The sequence below is a fragment of the Mesoplodon mirus genome (assembly GCF_964341445.2).
Source record: "Mesoplodon mirus genome assembly, chromosome: 4".
Lineage (NCBI taxonomy): Eukaryota > Metazoa > Chordata > Mammalia > Artiodactyla > Ziphiidae > Mesoplodon > Mesoplodon mirus.
In genome coordinates, this window is record NC_138979.1 from 35250553 (window position 1) to 35269385 (window position 18833).

The 18833-nt window shown below is 44.5% G+C and overlaps 1 protein-coding gene across 1 annotated transcript in view; it reads right to left on the bottom strand.

Annotated features, from left to right (window-relative positions):
- ADAMTSL3 (ADAMTS like 3) overlaps positions 1–18833 on the bottom strand; it is a 394591-nt gene that overhangs the window by 53938 nt on the left and 321820 nt on the right. The window contains 1 exon segment of the mRNA XM_082617479.1: positions 16805–16933. Within this exon segment, the coding sequence (XP_082473605.1) occupies positions 16805–16933 (129 nt within the window).

Below are 18833 nucleotides of genomic sequence, written 5' to 3' on the forward strand. Positions count from 1 at the left end.
TGGTAGCAACTGAAGTGGTGAGAAATGTTCAGATTCTGGATATATTTTGAAGGTGGATATATTTTGAAGGATTTCTCTGGGGAATGGGGGATTGATGGATAGAGGGCTATGTCAGAGAGAAATGCAGGTCAAAAGTGATGTCAAGATTTTAGGCTTATGCAACTGAAATAAAGGCACTGCCATTCTCTGAGACTCAGAGAAAAACTCCATGAAGAAGCGATTTTGGGAACAAAACTCAGGCATTCAGTTTTGGATAAGTTAGGTTTGAAACATCTGATATTCACTGGGAGATGCTGAACAGGCACTTGGATCTGTTCACCTAGAGCTTAGAGGAAAGGTAGGGGCTGGAAATACAAATCAAGGAGTTGTCAGCATACAGATGACATTTGAATCCTTGAGCATGAATGAGATTGATGAGGGAGTGAGTACAGCTAGAGAGCAGAAAATGTCTGAGGACTAGTCCTGAGGTACCTTAACTTAGAGATCAGAGATGTGAGGCAAAGCCAGCGGAGGAGGCTGAAAAGGAACAGGTGATACGGTGGGCATAGAACTGGGAGTGTGGTTTCCCAGAAGCTGAGGAGAAAGTGCAACTGTCAAATGCAGTCACTGTCAAAGGGCCAAGTAAAAGGTCTGAGGACTGACCACTGAATTGGCAATGCACAGACTTACATGGTGGGCCTGTTGGTAACCTTGACGACAGCTCTGAAGGTTGAGTGGTGCGGATAAACTTGGCTGGAGTGAGCTCACGAGAGGATGAGGGGAGATGAAATTGGAGACTGTACAAACTGCTCTTGAGGTGTTTTGCTATGATAGAAATCGAGGAATGAGGCAGTAGCTGGAGCGGGGAGTGGAGTCAAGGTCAGGCTATCTAAAGGTGGCTTCACTCACCTGGAATTTGCAAAATCTTCCTAACCATTCTCCCTACTCCTACACTGGCCTTCCTTTCACTCTTTGATTCCCTACCATCTATTTTCAACATGGTAGCCAGAGTGTTTCTCCTAAAACGTAAGTCAGATCATGTCATTCCTCCAATTGCTTCCATCTCATTCAGAATAAAAAACAAAGTGCTTATGATGGCTTATATGGTGCTATGTGATCTGCCTCTATCATCTCAAAAAAAAAAAAAAAACGGAAAAAAAACGTGCTGAGAGCCAGAGAGAGACAGATTCTTGATGAAATCATTTATGTTCCTGAATCCAGATGTGTCCAAAGTTAGCTGCACCCTAGGACTTTTCAGTTTCCAGAGCCAGTACCTTCTCTATTTTTCTTGAGCGAGTTCGAGGTGGGTCTCTGACACTTGTAACCATGGGCGTCTGGACTAAAAACTTAGGTATGAAAACAACCCAGATGGCCAAATGGCCACAGCAGCACGCACTTCTGGGAACAAACTGGCATCATCGTGTTCCAAAAGAAAATGTCGGAGATAAGAAGTTTGCAATGAGGAGGGTGAGACCACAGCAGAATATGGCCCGACCTCTTCCTCCTCACTCTACACAACTAACCTGGCCAAGTTCATCAGCTTTTAAGAACACAGTGATAACTCCTATGCTGACAATGCCCACATCTGCCTGTCCAACCTGAACCCATCCCTCGAGTTCAACACCAGCAGTTCCTGGACGTCTCCCATCCGCGAGTCCCAAAGGTGCCTCAAACGCAGTAAGTCCCACAGCAAATTCGTTCTCCCTCTCCTCTTACCTCCCCGTAGGCTTGTTCTGCATCATCATTTCAGCACTGCATCTATCCAACCTCCCCACCTCGGAGCCTCAGAGCCACGCTCGGATCTCGCCTCTGCATCCTCCATGTTTCATCTGCCACCAAGTTAGAAAAAAATCACTTCTAACTTAGGATGTTCCTGGATCATCTACTCTTCTCCATTCTCACGGTCAGTGCTGTGGCTCAGGGCCAGAGTTCCTGCCTTAGTTACTGAAACAACCTCTCAGCTGGATTCCCTACTTCCCAACTATTCTTTTTTTTTTTTAATTTTTATTGGAGTATAGTTGATTTACAATGTTCTGTTAGTTTCAGGTGTACAGCAACGTGAAACAGTTATACATATACGCATATCCACTCTTCTTTAGATTCTTTTCCCAAATAGGTCATTATAGAGTATTGAGTACCTCCTACACCATTGGTGGGAATGTAAATTGGGACAACCATTATGGAGAACAGTATGGAGGTTCCTTAAAAAGCTAATCACAGAACTACTGTATGATCCAGCAGTCCCACTCCTGGGCCAACAATTCTTCATGCAAAGTCAGAGGGAGCAAAGTGCTGAGCCCTGACTGCCTTCAGAAGCTCGTGGCCCTGGCATTGTCAGTTCCACATCACTTAGCTCCAGCCACACTCCTAGCCTGACTTTCCAACCCTCCTGCCGGGTCTCCTTGCACAGACCTCAGACTGTAGCCAATTCCGTGTCCTGCAGTAAGCCTGCCCTTGCATGCCAGGTGTCCTCACTTACGCTCTTTGCTCTGGAATGTTCCTACCTTTTCATCTTCATGGGCCTGGTCACACCTCCTGGGACCTCCCACACTGAGCTGCTTGTCTACTCCTCCCAGTTCCTAGAGCGTTGTATTTGTGCGCACACTATCGCATTGACCACGTTATGTCATGGTCAGTATTGTCTTTCTGGGAGCTCCTTGCTGTCAGCTGGGCGTGTAGGAGGTGCTCAGAAGAGTGTGTCGAATTGAAAGCATTCAAGGCTCTTTTTGGCGACGGCCATTCTGACCGGTGTGAGGTGATACCTCATTGTAGTTTTGATTTGCATTTCTCTAATAATTAGTGATGTTGAGCAAAACTGGGTCATTTGTAGAGACGTGGATGGACCTAGAGTCTGTCGTACAGGGTGAAGTCAGAAAGAGAAAAACAAATATCGTATATTAACGCATATATGTGGAATCTAGGAAAATGGTACCGATGAACCTATTTGTAGGGCAGGAATAGAGATGCAGACATAGAGAACGGACATGCGGACACGAGGGGGGAAGGGGAGGGGGAGATGAATTAGGAGATTAGGATTGACATATATACACTACCATGTGTAAAACAGATAGCTAGTGGGAACCTGCTATATAGCACAGGGAGCTCAGCTCAGTGCTCTGTGATGACCTAGATGGGTGGGATGGGGGCGGCTGTGGGAGGGAGGTCCAAGAGGGAGGGGATAGATGTATACGTATAGCTGATTCACTTCGGTGTACAGCAGAAACTAACACAACATTGTTAAACAATTATACTCCAATAAAAAAAAAAAAAGCGCGTTCAAGGCTCTTGTTATGGACAGGATGTTCACGCTTCATTCCTCCCACCTCCACCACCAAATTCATCTGTTGAAGCCCTAACCGCCCATAGGATGGCATTTGGAAATGGGGCTTTGGGAAGGTAATGAGCTTTAGATGAGTTCATGAGGGTGCATCTCCCATGAAGGGATGAATACCCTTATAAAAAAAAAAAAAGGAAGATACTGGAGATCTCTCTCTCTTTCCATCATGTGAGGAAACAATGAGGAGATGGCTGTCTGTAAACTAGGAGGAGTTCTCACCAGACACCGAGCCTTCAGGCACCTTGACCTTGGACTTCCCAGCCTCCAACACTGGGAGAAATAAATATCTGTTGTTTTAGCCACCCAGTCTATGGTATTTTGGTATAACAGCCTAAGCTAAGGCAGCTGTAGAGGAGGACTTGACTTTGGGGTTGTTGCCTGTCATGGGGCTCACCCGTCCTCAAGGCTTTAGGAAACAGGTTCTGCTGGCTGAGACCCTAAGGGAAGGACGTCACCGTAGAGCATCTAGCGGGGCGCAGTCTCAATTCCTGCAGTGCCGTCCTGCTCTGGCCGCACCAGCTTGGAATGACCAGGCTCCTCTGGCTACCCAGGGCTCCTGACAACCTCCAGAGCCTCTCCACAGTTCAGCCAACCCGAAGTCTGAGCTGCAGGTGATTCCACGAGGGGAATGAGCTCCCGTTTCAGGGTGCTCCCTGAAGACACCCCACCTCAGTCATTCTGAAACGCAGAGCAGGGGCTGGTGAGGATGGTGCTGTGAAAGCTGTGCTCAGGAATTCTGCGGTTCATCTCAGCAGAACTTAACTGTTCAGCAGAAATTTTTTTAAAAAGGGAAATCTCCCAGCATGATTTTTTTGGAGTCCATTTTGGTCACTAGTTATTCTGATCCTCTATGACTTCCTAGTTGCTTTCAGTCTCCCGTGCCTGTGCTTACATCACTTGGTGTAGGAGACGACACATCTGCCACTCAGACTGTCCCCCCACCAACAATCGCCTACACCTTTACGCAGACAAGAATCCATCCACCCACTGAATGCTCTGGAAGTGCCTACTATGTACCCGCACTCCTCTAGGTGCTGGGGTCCTAGCTTTGCTGGAATGCTGAACATCAGCTTCTCCCACCGTTAGGCTTTCAGCAGAGTACAAGGAGGGTAAGACTCCTCTCAGGAGTCGGCCTCTTTTTTCAGCAATCTAAGGAGACACACCCTATGGGCCTCTCACTTCGTATGAGGCCTCAGGCAACCATCAGCCAACGAGTTTCCTCCGGGCTGAGACATGCAGATTGACCTCAGGAACCCCAGAGCAGTGCTTTACACACAGCAAGCGTGTTGAAATAAACTGAATGGAACAAACTACAGGTCGGAGAAATTGTTCTTATCTACAGTATATAACTCTGGTTTTCTTTTTTCTTTCTTTTTTTTAAGCTTTAGAGCTCTTTCATTTCATTTTTTAAAAAATATTAATTTTTAAAAATTTAGTTATTTATTTATTTTGGCTGCACAGGGTCTTAGCTGCAGTGCACAGGCTCTTCGTGGCAGCACACAGGCTACTCTCTAGCTGAGGCGTACGGGCTCAGTAGTTGTGGCGCACGGGCTAAGCTGCCCCGCGGCACGTGAGATCTTAGTTCCCCGACCAGGGATCCAACCCATGTCCCCTGCTTCGGAAGGCAGATTCTTAACCACTGGACACCAGGAAAGTCCCTATGGTTGTCTTCTAAAGAGAGTGATGCTTCTCCTTCAGAATATCTTGCAAGGTTTAGATGCGTGCATTTGTAGGCAGGGGCTGCGTAAGAGGGAGAGAAGAATCTAGAGTTCCTATGGCGATCCCAGGAGGTTAGGGGTGAGGACAGGAAGGCTGAGGGTGAAGGAGAACAGGGAGAAGAAGGGCTGAGTCATGACATGCCTTTGCCATGATCCCTGCATCTTCAGCCTTGCTTGAAAACCTTGCCAAATGCTTGGTATTAATGGATGTCCTCCTATGAGCAGAAACCAGTCAAGGAAGTGAGTTTTTCATCCTTGGTTGATGGAGGGCAAAAGAGAGACCATACCAGGTCGGTGCAAGAGAGAGTGAGAAGCAGAGGGTCCGGGGCAGTGTAAGCCCCCCAAGAACTCTCTGAAGTCACTTCCAGAAGGCTTTGGAATCTCCAAACCCTTCTGGAACTGACAGGGGTCAGAGACAATTTAAACCTAAACCTCCACATGGCAAGGGTATGATACTGAGTTTACACAGATAGTAATGTTCTACACAGATAAGGAATTTCAGAAAACAAAACTAAACTTGGCAACTTTTTAGATGTAAAGGGGGAGACAAAGGTCTCCACTGGAGGAAAGGAGCTGACCCTGCAACTCAACACCTAGAGCATCACTGCACCTGTGAATGTGTTCAAAGAACCGCAGAGGCCAGAGGAAACTCAGATGGAATTCTTTATGGTCTTTCAAACCTACAAATGTTTGCTCTGTTGAAACAGCCATAAAATGTCAGAAATAATTTAATCTTATTTATCTAACCTCAAAGACAGGCTATTTCCCCCAAGACTTACAGCTCTGAAATATTCAACGTTCTGTTTCCACAATGCTGAAATCGTTTTTGAAAGGCAAATGTTATGGAAAAAAAGTTCAGATCTGGAGGGGCTGTGAAAAACACGTGTTGCAAAAAGTCTGCACCTCTGGGGTGTCTTTAAAATAGTCACTGTTTAAAGACAAATTTCCTTCACCCTTGAAGGGCTCATGAAATATTCTATACTGTAAAATCCTTGGCCTCTTCAGACTGCTCTAAATGCTAGATTTTTCTATCAATGTATCACATAGATTACACTTGTATGTTTTGTTCATTGGTTTGTTTCCTCCAGCTACTCAACACTCATACTGTCTTTTTTTCATAGATGAAAACTGAACATTTAAGCTACCACTAGTCACCTCCAGGGAATGGGAAGAAATGTTGCTGCCAGTTTATAACATTAGAGGCAAACTGAACACAGTGTAGGCAAAGCACAAAGGGAATCGTTACTAATCGATGAAACAAATGAACAAGAGTTCACAGTTTCAGTGTCAAAGAGAATATCTCAAAGCCACTAGCACAAAAGGTACATACCCTTCTTGACTGGTGGGTCAATCTTCACAATGCAGTACATTTTGCAAGGCATTTCCCTCTTTTGAGTTAACTGCATACCCTTTTGTTCTTTTGGCAATAGATACGTAACTATGTTTTTGGATGTAAAGGATTATCCTTCAATGAGGCCATATCCAGAACTCCCTCCAAATATAAGGCTCTGGCTTTTACCATTCAGAGAATTCTCTTGAATAGCTATGGAAGTACTTCCTCTTTAGTAGAATTATGTTAACAGATTGGCATAATCAGGTCCCCAAGTAATTTGACCTGAGGACCTTAGAAACAATCTGGGTCATAGCATCGATCCCCAATTCCATAATCAAGAGTCTTTCCTCAAAGGTTTTAAAAACGTGTTTATTTTGCCATAGAGGAAGGGTGCCAGCAAGTCCTCTTCCTGGTGTGGTCAGCCCTGACCTCTCAGCAACCCTGGACTCCTGTTTGCTTGGGACTGAGCAGTTCTCTTTTAACTCCAACAGTCGTATCTCACAAGCACTACACAATTCACTGCTGGATAGTGTCCTCTGGGGTCCCGTTTATAGGCTAGGAAGGACCCCTAAGAGTTATTCTATATATTACCTGAAAACCGAAAACCTCCAGTGGTTCCCTGAAGAACAAGACTCAAAGTCAAAGCTGGTGCAAATCAAGCACAGGAATGCATGCTGGAGTTTACAAGTGGTGATAACCACTGACCCCAGCACAGGGAATTCCTCAACAGCAGCTCAAATGGGGATAATCTTGGGACATTCAGAGGCCCTTCCTGATAAACATCAATTTTGTTAATCTATCAATGTAACGTTGGGACGTGGATGGACAAAGAGCTTTGATACATTCCTTAAAAGCTACATTCAGGGCTTCCCTGGTGGCGCAGTGGTTGAGAATCTGCCTGCCAATGCAGGGGACACAGGTTCAAGCCCTGGTCTGGGAAGATCCCACATGCCGCGGAGCAACTAGGCCTGTGAGCCACAACTACTGAGCCTGCGCGTCTGGAGCCTGTGCTCCACAATGGGAGAGGCCGCAATTGTGAGAGGCCCACGCACTGCGATGAAGAGTGGCCCCCGCTTGCCACAACTAGAGAAGGCCCTCGCACAGAAACGAAGACCCAACAGAGCAAAAATAAATTAATTACTAAACTCCTACCACCACCATCTAAAAAAAAAAGCTACATTCAATGTATGGCTTGTTTGGAAGTCATACACCATGACCCACAAGCCACCAGGAAAGCCTGGGAACTACGTGTGGGCTGCTGTCAGTGGAGCTCCCAGGGTGATCTCTCAAGGCTTGGTTGACTCCACAAGGCTCCCTTTCCTCCTCCCTCAAGGCACTGACGCTTCTCTTGTGTCTCTGAGCTGCCCCACTTACCCTGTTGAGCAGTTCTTCTCTCCTTGGGAGTGATGGGGAGTAAGATTCAGTTTTCCTAACTCCATAGCTTTGACACTTCTTGGAGGAGAAAAGCACAAAAGCCCTTCAATGTACGGGTACCACTGCTCACAACAGCTCATCCTCCGGCCCCGGGAACCTCACCGTTCTCACCTCACTGTGGGTAATCGCTAAGATTTTCTAAGTGCCTTCTCCCCACTAGGGACTTAGTTGCTATTCTCTTTTATCACTTGGAAAATTTCTACTAATTCTTAAAGAGCCATCTTAAGGCTGCTCTTCCATGACCCCCTCTGACACTGAAGCTGATTCCTCCTTTGTGGACCTTTGAACATGCTGACATGCCTATTCCACCTTCAGAATGAGCCCAGAGCATGGCCCTGGCCCTGCCATTTAACCTGTTTCTGGTTCACTCCTTGTTACCCATTGTTTCCTGAGGGAGAGTCTCTCATTTTCAGGTAACATTTGAGATAAGTTCCAGTAGACACTTTAGCCCCACTTACTGGCTAAAGCACTGGCTTTTAACCTTAACCTTGGCTACACATTAGAATCTTCTCGGGAGCTTTAAAAAACTTTGATTCTCAGGCCATATTGCAGACAAATTAAATCAGACTCTCTCAGGGTAGGGTGGGGTGGGGTCGGAGGTGATGTCCAGGCCTGAACTGATACTACCCATGGTAATAAAATGGCTTGAGCAGATTGTCTGTCAGTCATGAAAATGAACACATGGGTATTCAATTATCAAATACATAACTGGTGGGAATAAATGAATGAAAAATAAGAAGAAACAGAGGGGCTCCTAAATTGGGATGTTACTAAAGATGCTGAAATTCTATTCCGGTCCTCTGTTATTGCACCCTAATGTGGGGTGTTCTCCTCACAGTGACTCTTTTTCTAACATCAATACTTCCTAAATGCCTTTTTCAGGCTGTACTGGCAAGCTTTTTAAAATTTCTGGAGGGTGAATTCTAACTAGATTTCCTCTCCTCAAGTGCCCACCTTCTGTGGGTCCTGTGCACCCTGCTCTCTCTCTAAGAAGGCGCAATTAGGCAGAGGAGTGAACGTGGACAAACAAGTCATCCGAGGGCTTCTGATGGTTCTGTGTGTTTAACACGAGAAGGATTCCTCCAGCCTCCACAGCTATCCTGAGCTCTCCATCCATGTCCAGGGGATCTCAGAGCATAAAAGAGCTAAAGTTGAGACCCCTGGGGGGCAGAGAGCAAGTAGGGCCTTTCTAACAAGATAAGCAGATACGATTGGTTTGAGGCGTTGCCTCTTACTGCCTTTAAAGAAAAGCTCCCTAGCAGATCTCAGACAGGTCTGGGGAGCTCAGCACCGACCACTCTGGCTTCCGCTCCAACAGCATCTGAGGAGCCAAGAGGACACAGGGCCCGCCCCAGGCACCACTCAGAGGCCCGGGGGAGTGAAGCAACTTGTCACATTAGAAACCTGAGCTTCAGAAGATCACCAAGAGAAGACCTGAAGTCGGAAAGCAAAGAGGAGGAGCCCAGGAGGAACCCTGCCTACGGGATCGGCATCCAGCAGGCCCCCCCAGGACCGAGTCATTACAATTTAGGTGGGTTTAATGCGTCTTCATTTCAGAACTGTGGTAATGAAAACACCATGGGGGTAAAAGCTATCATGGCAGAGAGCTTATATATTAGTTTGGGAGTCATAAGCCCTATTCTAGTGTTCCAACCAGTGGCTTTCTAACAGTAGCAGAACCGATTCTTAACTTTTTTTTTTAATGTATATATAAGGAAGTCCAATTCACAAAACTGCAGAAACGTGGAGGTCTCTTAGTTGTACTGTATGCTGTGGGAGAGGGTAGGTAGGGTTGAAAGGTAAGTTTGGGGTCCCTGACAAGGCTCCATGGAACCTACAGTTTGAAACTCGGTTTCTCCACTGGTCTGTTGATGGCGCATAGAAGAAAGGTGCATGGTTATTTGGAGGACAGAGAATAAATGGACACAACGTGAAATTGCATGATAAAAGGCCTTGTGGGTCAGCTGTTTTTACAATGTGAAGGGGTGAAGGTTAACACAGGGCTGGGTGTCTGTGAAGTTTTCAGGGCAGAGAAACATATTGGTGGGACTGACGACACGAGTGGGGAATAGATATTTGGGGAGGAAAGAAGTGTTGCTGATTGACAGGACTGGCCCACGAGAGCTGTGGTCTGAATGCTTCAAGAGATGGCGGGACTCAGTCTCGGCAGACATAGAAGCCCAAGCACGTGGCTTTTTGCAGTAAGTATGAAATTTGATAGGTGCTTGAATAGCCCCTTCTGTTTTTCATTCTGCACATCTAGCTACCTTATGCCAGCATTTCCTTCTAGTTCTTGACTGTGTAGAGATTCATGTTTCCTCCAAATGGGAAACTGAGATGGATCAAAGGAGAAGAAATCATGTTCCAAGGAGCATTGAGAATCTTCAGCGGATCTTCAAAGAACAGACAATTGCTTTACATAATCCAAGTATGAGTACAAAGAGGTCTGGGGCAAGTATATCAAGGGTTAGGTGAGGCAGTGGGGAATCATTACCGCATGGTGCATGACTCGCCATGTTCCTTTCCTGCTACTGCAGTGATGGGCGAGGCATGCATCAAGGTGGGGCCTCAATCCTCCTGGGGACAGAGGGGGGACACTCAGGTAGACCTCTGGTCTAACACTGGCTGGCATCCTGCAGGCTGGCGAGAGGCCAGCCTCTCCGTGGACTCTGCCTGGATCCTAGACCTCCCACCATGGGACAGTTCTCCAGTGGGCCCTGGCTGCTGCTCATACCTGAGCCTCTGACACCTTGTCCCTAAGCTGCAGCACTTCCTAAGTCCTGCCTCAGACCTCTGCTTTGACACTCTCCTCTCTGATTAGGCCACCTGGGTGCCCATTCTGCTGTCTCAAGCCCAGAGCCTCCTTCTCCCTCCAGTTCCTTTGGAGTCACACAGACTTGGGATTAAATCTTAGCTCCCACACTCGTTACATATATACACACGGGTAAGTAACTGCACATAGGGACTTTGCTGGCAGTCCAGTGGTTAAGGCTTCTCCTTCCAATGCAGGGGGGCGGGTTCAGTCCCTGGTCAGGCAGCTAAGATCTCACATGCCTCGTGGCCAAAATACCAAAACATAAAACAGAAGCAATATTGTAACAAATTCAATAAAGACTTTAAAAATGGTCATCAAAAAACAAAAAAATCTTAAAAAAAAAGTAATTGCACATCCCTGAGCATGTTTACTCTTTAGCAACACAAAGATAATGATAATATCCACCTCATAGCCTATTCAAGCTGACACATATTAGGTGCTCAAGTTATTGTTATCTGGGGTGATGAGTGTTGATGGCTTTTTAATATGTTTCTTACTGAGATGCTGCCTGTCAGCATATAATCCTTAGCTCTTTGCAATGTAGTTTCTCTCCATGTTTGACTTACCTCTGTGCCAACGTCCCAGCCCTAGCCTGGGGACGACTGTGTCCCAGATCCTCAATTAATGACTCATCCATTGCTAACTGCTTGATATGCCTGCTCTCTCTTGTATAAGCTCTCCAGAGGCATGGAATCCTAATTTAATATCTTGAGTGACTGGCTCCACAATCCAGTCAATGACCAGCGATGCGATTTCACTGAGCTTAATTTATGGCTTTCTGCAGTTTCTTTTGCCCCCAACTTTGCATCCATACTGTAGACAGAATGTTCTCTTTAAACACAGATTGGGTCATACCATTACTCTACTTAAAACATTTCTTGGGACTTCCTTGGTGATCCAGTGGTTAAGACTCCGCACTTCCAATGCAGGGGGTGCGGATTTGATCCCTGGTCAAGGAACTAAGATCCCATGTGCTGCGCAGCCGAGCCAAAAAGTAAAAACAAAAAATTTTTGCCTCCCCGCCTCCAATAAAAGGAAGTCCAAGGGTTTTAGCGTGGCATTAAAAGCCCTTCACAATCTGGTCCCAATGTATACTTTCAAACCCACCTCTTCCCACTCTTCCTCACACCCTCTGCTTTAAGTCACGTGGATCTGCTTATGGTTTTGCAAATAAGCCAGGAGCTCTCATGTTTCTGTGCTTTTGCATATATACTGTTTCAACAAAAATGGCCTTCCTTTTTGTTCCAAGTAGCCTGGTTATAGTGTCATCTCTTCTGTCAACCTTCTCCGATCCTTTGGGAGCCTTAACTATTCTCTCCTCCATGTGGCTTCATAAAAACATATTTTGCATTTGCTATATCATAGTTTCCTTGTCTATGTATCTGGAAAAACAAGATTTTATTCATCTCTGTACACTAAGGAACTAGACTGGGCTTAGTAGATGCTTAGTGAATGCTTGCTAAATGGATGGAAAGATGGATGGAATTTCCAACTATCTGTGATTGATGTTTGATTGAATATAGGGTTCAGAGAGGAGAATGGTGAGAAAATTTCTTTATCATAGGCAGAGGTAGGAAAAACAAGGGAAGGGGATAGGCTTTTTGAGTGGGAGAAGAGCATTTAAACATACTATTAAAAAATTAGTTATTTCAAGGATTGTATATGGTGTAAATAAGAGATAAACATAGTACAGAAGAGGGGATACATTTCAAAAACTAGAGATGAAGCAAAATAAATTAGCTTTAATTTAGAATATGGTCAAAAGCACTAAAACGTTTGGTTCATAAAATAAGAGGAAGCAGATTACCCTCAGATTTTCTCTTTAAGTATTCTGAAAATTATATGGAAAATGTTGTGGGTAGTTGTATTTTTCTGGAGAGAGAGTTTTTTGTGGGGGGTGGGGGGTGGTCAAAGGGATTTGTGACTTAAATATGTTAAATCACTGCTACTGAGTTCCACACTGCATAACGTCAACCAGTAGTTGTCGGGGGAAAATAATTGTCAGACACATGAGGCTGTGTTCAGGAATTTAAGCATATAATCTTGCTGCACCACAAAAATTTTCTCAAAGTCCTCCCCTGTAAGGGAAATCATTAAAGCCAGTAAAGAAAGCTAATAATTCAGTTAGACATCAACAAAACTCTAGGTATATTTCACAGCACCTTAAGCCTAAAAAATTCTCCGGATTAAGAAGATGATTTTAAATTTATGTAATATGTTTCTTCTGAAACTGAACAGCATCTCTTAGGTATGAATGGCTTACCTTCTCTCTGTTCATCTCATGGAGCACCAAGCACCCTGCTGCTACCTGCTTAGACCCTTGCTTCCCACCATCTGCTTGTACACACACTGTGCACTCAGCTTTGTACCTTCTACCTACTTATTCCCCCATCCTCTCCTATCAATGGGGAACTCAGAAATGACAGAGGTGTAGGGCTTAAATCTATATCACTAGTAAGTTTAGACTTTCTAGAAAGCAGTTTGCCTTATTTGCTTTAGTTCTTGTTTAAGCAATAGAGCATTACACCTACAGCTAAAGTTCTGTCCCTAAACTTTGCTTTCTTCCTTTCTCTCCCAGGAATACCAACAATCCTGACATTGGTATATGTCCTTCCCATGAATGTTTATATATTTTTGCCATATAGTCATACACTCATAAATATATGATTGTGCTGTAAGTTTTAACTGTACATGCTAATATATTGTGATTATGATTTTAATGAGATATAATTTAAATACTATAAAATTCACCCTCTCAAAGCATACAATTCGGTGTTTGTTTTTTTTTTTTTAGTGTATTCATAAAGTTGTGCAACTGTCAGTACTATCCAATTCCAGAACATTTTCATCACTGCAAAAAGACACCTGTGCCTATTAGTCATTACTCTCCATTCTCTTGCATTTTCCTCTCCTCTTCGCCACTGGCAGCCTTTAATCGGTCTCTATGGATGTGCCTACTCTAGACATTTCATGGATATGTAATCATACACTGTGTGATCTTTTGTGTCTGGCCTCTTTCACTTACCATCATTTTTAAAGATTCATCCATGTTTTAGCATGTATCAATATTTGATTCCTTTTTACGACCAAATAAAATCCCATTGTATGGATATACTACATTTTCTTTATCCATTCATTAGCTGATGGTTATTTAAGTTGTTTCCACTGTTTGGCTGTTAAAAATAAAGTTGCTATGAGCATTCGGGTACCAGTTTTTGTGTGAACATGTTTTCATTTGTCTTGGGTATGTAACTAGGAGTGGAATTGTTGGGTCAAATGTTTAACTTTGAGGGAAATTGCCAAACTGTTTTCCAAAGCATCTTCCTAGCTTAACCTCATTCCAACCTGTGGGCCAAGAGAGTTTCTTGGACACTAAAGAGGAGCCCAACACACAAGAACACTTTAGAGCAGAGACTCAGATCAGCTGCACCTCTAATGAGCTTAAGGAATAAGAAAAACAAGCAACCCAATACACACCTAACACGAAATTATAGGATAAATAATGTTCTTGCTAAGCATTAACACACGAAAAAATAAAATATGCAGCTCTTGATATTTACTGGTCGTTTTCCTCAGATGAGCTTTCCTTTCTTACCAGAAGGTGGCAGAGAGGGTGCAGTTTAAACTCCCCACCCCTCTCATTTTTAGAAGAAACTGTTTTTTTTTTAAAGAATAAGACAAATAACTCTTGCGAATAACTTAGAACTTTTAACCCTTAGGAATGCAGATTCTCAGGTTCTATTACTTAATATCATGATTAGAAATATCATATAAGAGTGACTAGGGACAATCACTTGATATCTATACCACATGCATTAACTAAAACATATTTGGCTATAACAAAGAACTATGAATCTGTCTAAAAGGTATGAATAGATAAGCTCACTCTGATTAGTAGAAAACATTTTAAGGGCAACTGAAAAATAAGAGAAAAGTTGATACATGCCACTGATTGACAGTAATAATCTAATCTCAGTTTGCAATATGAAAATGTAATTTTGGAAAGCAGTATTCAAGTTTGTACATGTTATAATGCCCTCCTCTATCAAATGGGGCTGAGTTAGATGATAACCCAGGTCCCTTCTTCCACTAATATAGTGTATTTCCTATTTTAGAGATAAGAGTAGCACGGACACGGGACTCACCTATGGTCATATACTAGCCAGTGACGGATCTGTCTGTAAAACCCAAGTCTTCTGACCCTTCATCAACTTCATCATTACTTCATCTTCACTTAAAAAGATGAATCTCCATAAAAAGCAAAGTTAGCTATGACTTCTGCCCATAAGAAAACACAGTAAGTTCACTGCAGGCTTATTTAAAATGGCACATAACTCAAAATGAGGTGTTTATTTTGAAAAGGAAAGACCTCCTGACGAGTTCCTGGGGTGTAGGCCACAGGGGATAACTGCCAAGTAAAGCAAGACCAAATGGGCCCATTCCTAGTAAGAGCTGAAAGGGGGGATGGGGGGGAGAGAAGAGGCAGAGGAAGTCTGCCAACACCGAGCTGCATCGCGGGCCCGAGGGGGCACAGCACGGGGTCCAAGGGACTGCAGGTGTCAAGGAGTGGTCAGAGACGGCACACAAGCTGACTGGGCCTGGCCGGAGAATAAACCAAGACAAGCTTAATGGTCTTAGCTGGAGGCTTCACTCACGAAAACAGTTTCCAGTCCCTGACTTACGACAGCAAATAATACACCACAGTCCTTTCAATGGATTGTCCCCACAAAAGCCTAATTGTAAACTATTGTGGGGAAGTAAGAAATTTAGAAATAATGTTAAAAGTTGAGGTTTCTCTTAATAGGAGTCAGATCTATTTTGAGAATCCTCTGCAGGTGTAGAGCTGTAGAAACTCTAGACATTTGTGGCTTGGCAACTACAGAGTTCCGTTCTGCTTCTCTCCTTGCTGCAGCCAGAGAACGCCGCCCGTTCTGTAATGGTAGGTGTGTTTTGCCAGAAAACTCACATATTTGTGGGTGGAGTCAGTTGGGAGGCTGGAGGGATTTTTCAAAAGTCTGCATAGGCCAAACACTGCAGGGACTTCCAAGGGGTGAAAAATAATACCTTGGGGGTTAGCAACTTTCCACTGCTTGTGAAGCCAAAGGTGAAGCTCTGGAAACATGGCAAGTAACTAACTGACAGTGACAGGGAGGGAGAGCCTTAGAGCTGGATGGCTGTGTCCTAGGATCCTGTCATTACGTGCACCTTTACTCTGGTACCGAGACCAGCCGTAAGGGCTCCTCCGGTTACCCTGGGCTCTCTGGCCTTGGCAAGATTCATCTTAAGGGGCTGCAACTACAGGTACCCCGTTAGAACTAGGAAACCAGGCAAATACAGTTCCCCAGAGAACTAAATCAATGCACAGTAAATGACAGGCACATGCAAGGTCACCCTAACATAGTAGATTTTAATTTTGAGGAGTTTATAATTCTCTCTGAGAAACTGATCAAAGCTATTCACACAGGCCCCCTGGCCCCCATAAAATGTACGTGTGTACAGCGTATATTAATCTCAGTTGGGGCATGCATGGGCCCGGGGTAAGACTTAAGAATCCATGGCTTAAAGAGACAGAATGGCCCTAGATTAAGACAACGTCAGACTGAAAATGGCATTTCTATTAAAGAAAGAATGAGTCAGTTAGAAGAAGGTTTAGCTGCTGTTGTAAACAAAGCAGAAAGAGCCACTGAGGCACAGACTGGTGATGCTCACCCAAGGACAGTCCAGGACAGACAGTCTAGGCCACGGGACCCTGACATTCCCACTCTCTGACCTGGCCTTGCCTAGCACAGCCTTTGTCCAGCTGGAGGACACAGCTAATGATTTCCAACAAACCTTGCTCCAACTCCATACTCACCAAGCAATCACCTGCTAGAAGCTGGCCTTTTGAGCAGATCTGCCCACCGGGACAGGGTGTTCTGGTCTTGCCAATGTGAGCATGCCAGTGTACAGGGCAGGTCCTGTACATGTCCTCATAGTCCTCAATGAGAATGATTAAACTGCATTCTGTTTTACACACTGGTCTCATGAGCTAGTATCAGCTCACCCTTGAGAGACAGATCCTCTGTCAGGTGCTGGAAAATCAGATTTTTAAGCTTGTAGGGCTGTCTGAGCTACCAAAATGCCAGCTGGCGACTCCCGGCCACACTGGGCTGGCCTTGTGCTCTCCCACTGGAAATGACCACGCTCACCTTTTACAGGACATTGGATGGTCACGTTTGCTCGCTGGGGTGCTTCCACGATGCCTCCAATCACGACGGAGAGATGGCTGTGCTCCAGTCTGGTGATATTTCTTCCAATAGACAAGATGACAGGTGCCTCTTAATTCAAAGGGAGCAGGAAACTATGTTAGGTTCAGGCTTTTGCTCTGAGTAAACCATGCTGCATTTGGTAAGCTTTGCTGAGTTCTTTGAGAGCAGGAGCGGAGTCCTGGCTCTCTCGGTATCCCTCGTGGTGCCCCATGGGGATTTGCACAGCCACAGCCTGGAGGTGCTCAGGGGATGGATAGACAGATGGATGCATTCAAAGAGATATCTACAAAGAGGCTTTGCAACAACCATATACAGACTGTGAGGATAGTTTGGTTTTATAACCAAAATTGAGGATAAAGTCCTCTTTGATACTTTGAAAAAGAAGGAATCAGAAGTTCATGCAAACAAGACATGGCACGGCAGGAATAACATCTCTGCAGTGCAGCCTTGGATGAGTTTAAAGCAGGACCAAAACACATGAGGGCTTGGGACCACCTGACTCTTTTTCTGGAAGGAAAGTTTGAAACAAACCTGCATAACACTTGTATGGAAAAAATTAAAAACAAGGTCATAAAGAATCAGGAATTCATTCACAGACTTTTATTTTCCTGGATATTAAGAACCATGTACTTTTACCAGATTCATTTATGAACTCACTCAGGAAACATACTTTGTGCCTGGGCTGGAGAATGGGAATATGAAGTTGGAAAACAACCATTCTTGCCCTCAAGCAACGCACAGACTGGTGGGAGACACCATTACCATTACAGGGTGATGGCTGTTGAGGTAGAGAAAGGTGCTGGTTGCCCAGGTGTCTCTCAGGAGCATGTGGGGGTCAGGTAAGGCCACATTCTTCTACTGCAGAACTATTGCTATGGTTGGTTTCCCTCCTCCACCCCATTAGCAGGTAAGCTCTTGGAGGGAGAGGCCACATCATATTTCTTTAATCTGTTTTATCACCAATGCATAGGACATGAAAGAATAACAACATTTTGGTGTTTGGTAACCATGTATTCTGGAGAAGAGAACTTGGGAATGACCATGTTTGGGTGACAAAATGTTCCATTTGCTCCTGGAGTGCTTGGGGCACTGAAATGCTATCCTGAGAACTGAAAAGATAGGAACTCTTGGGCTGGGAAAGGGCTGTCATTGTCCTATGTCCTCTGGCCCCTGAGGACCTTGCACCAGCTCTCCCATGAATCTGAGCTGTTCTGGGATGGACTTACGGGGAAATTTGTGAGCTGCAAGAGAGACTTCTATTCCTCCCAGCAATTCCAGAACCTTGGAACTGAAGTTTTCTGGAAAAGAGCTGATGCTCACAGGAGAGAACAGTCCGGGAGGATCAAGGCACAGAAAATCAAGGCCTGAAGGCCCTACCTTGGGAATGAAGCCAGGAGAAGGACTTAGCATCAAGCCTTGCACATTGAAGGAGATTTTAAAATCAACTGGTCCAACCTCCTCTATTTAGAGATGTGATGTACTGGCTACATCAATGCTTAGTTGTCTAAATGCTGGGTTGCAATCCCTGATATTGTCTTTCTCCTCACCTTAGTTTATTTGAGCCATAGATACCAGAAGCCACACAGCAGAGAGTTGGACGATAACTTTCTTATTTTAGTTTTAATCCCAGAACATGAGCCTGACACAAGGAAGCATTGCTTACAACTTTGCCAGCTAAAAATGTTCCTTCATAAAAAAAGCACACTTTAATATTAAAGTGACTTTGTCTACATCCTGGGACAATTTACACTAATTTACAATGACAATTTCCTGAAAGTGTTTCTAAGGATTGGGGGGTATGCCATTGCAAGGTATACATCAACCTTTAAAGGATAATTACTCTCTTTCGCCAGCTGGTGGCGCTTTAAAAATGAAAAGTCCATACTATCAACACTGCCGATTAAACCCTGTCTCATTAATTCCCAGTTCTTAGAAAGCAAACCCTAGAGCAGCTGTTTTCAAAGTGTGG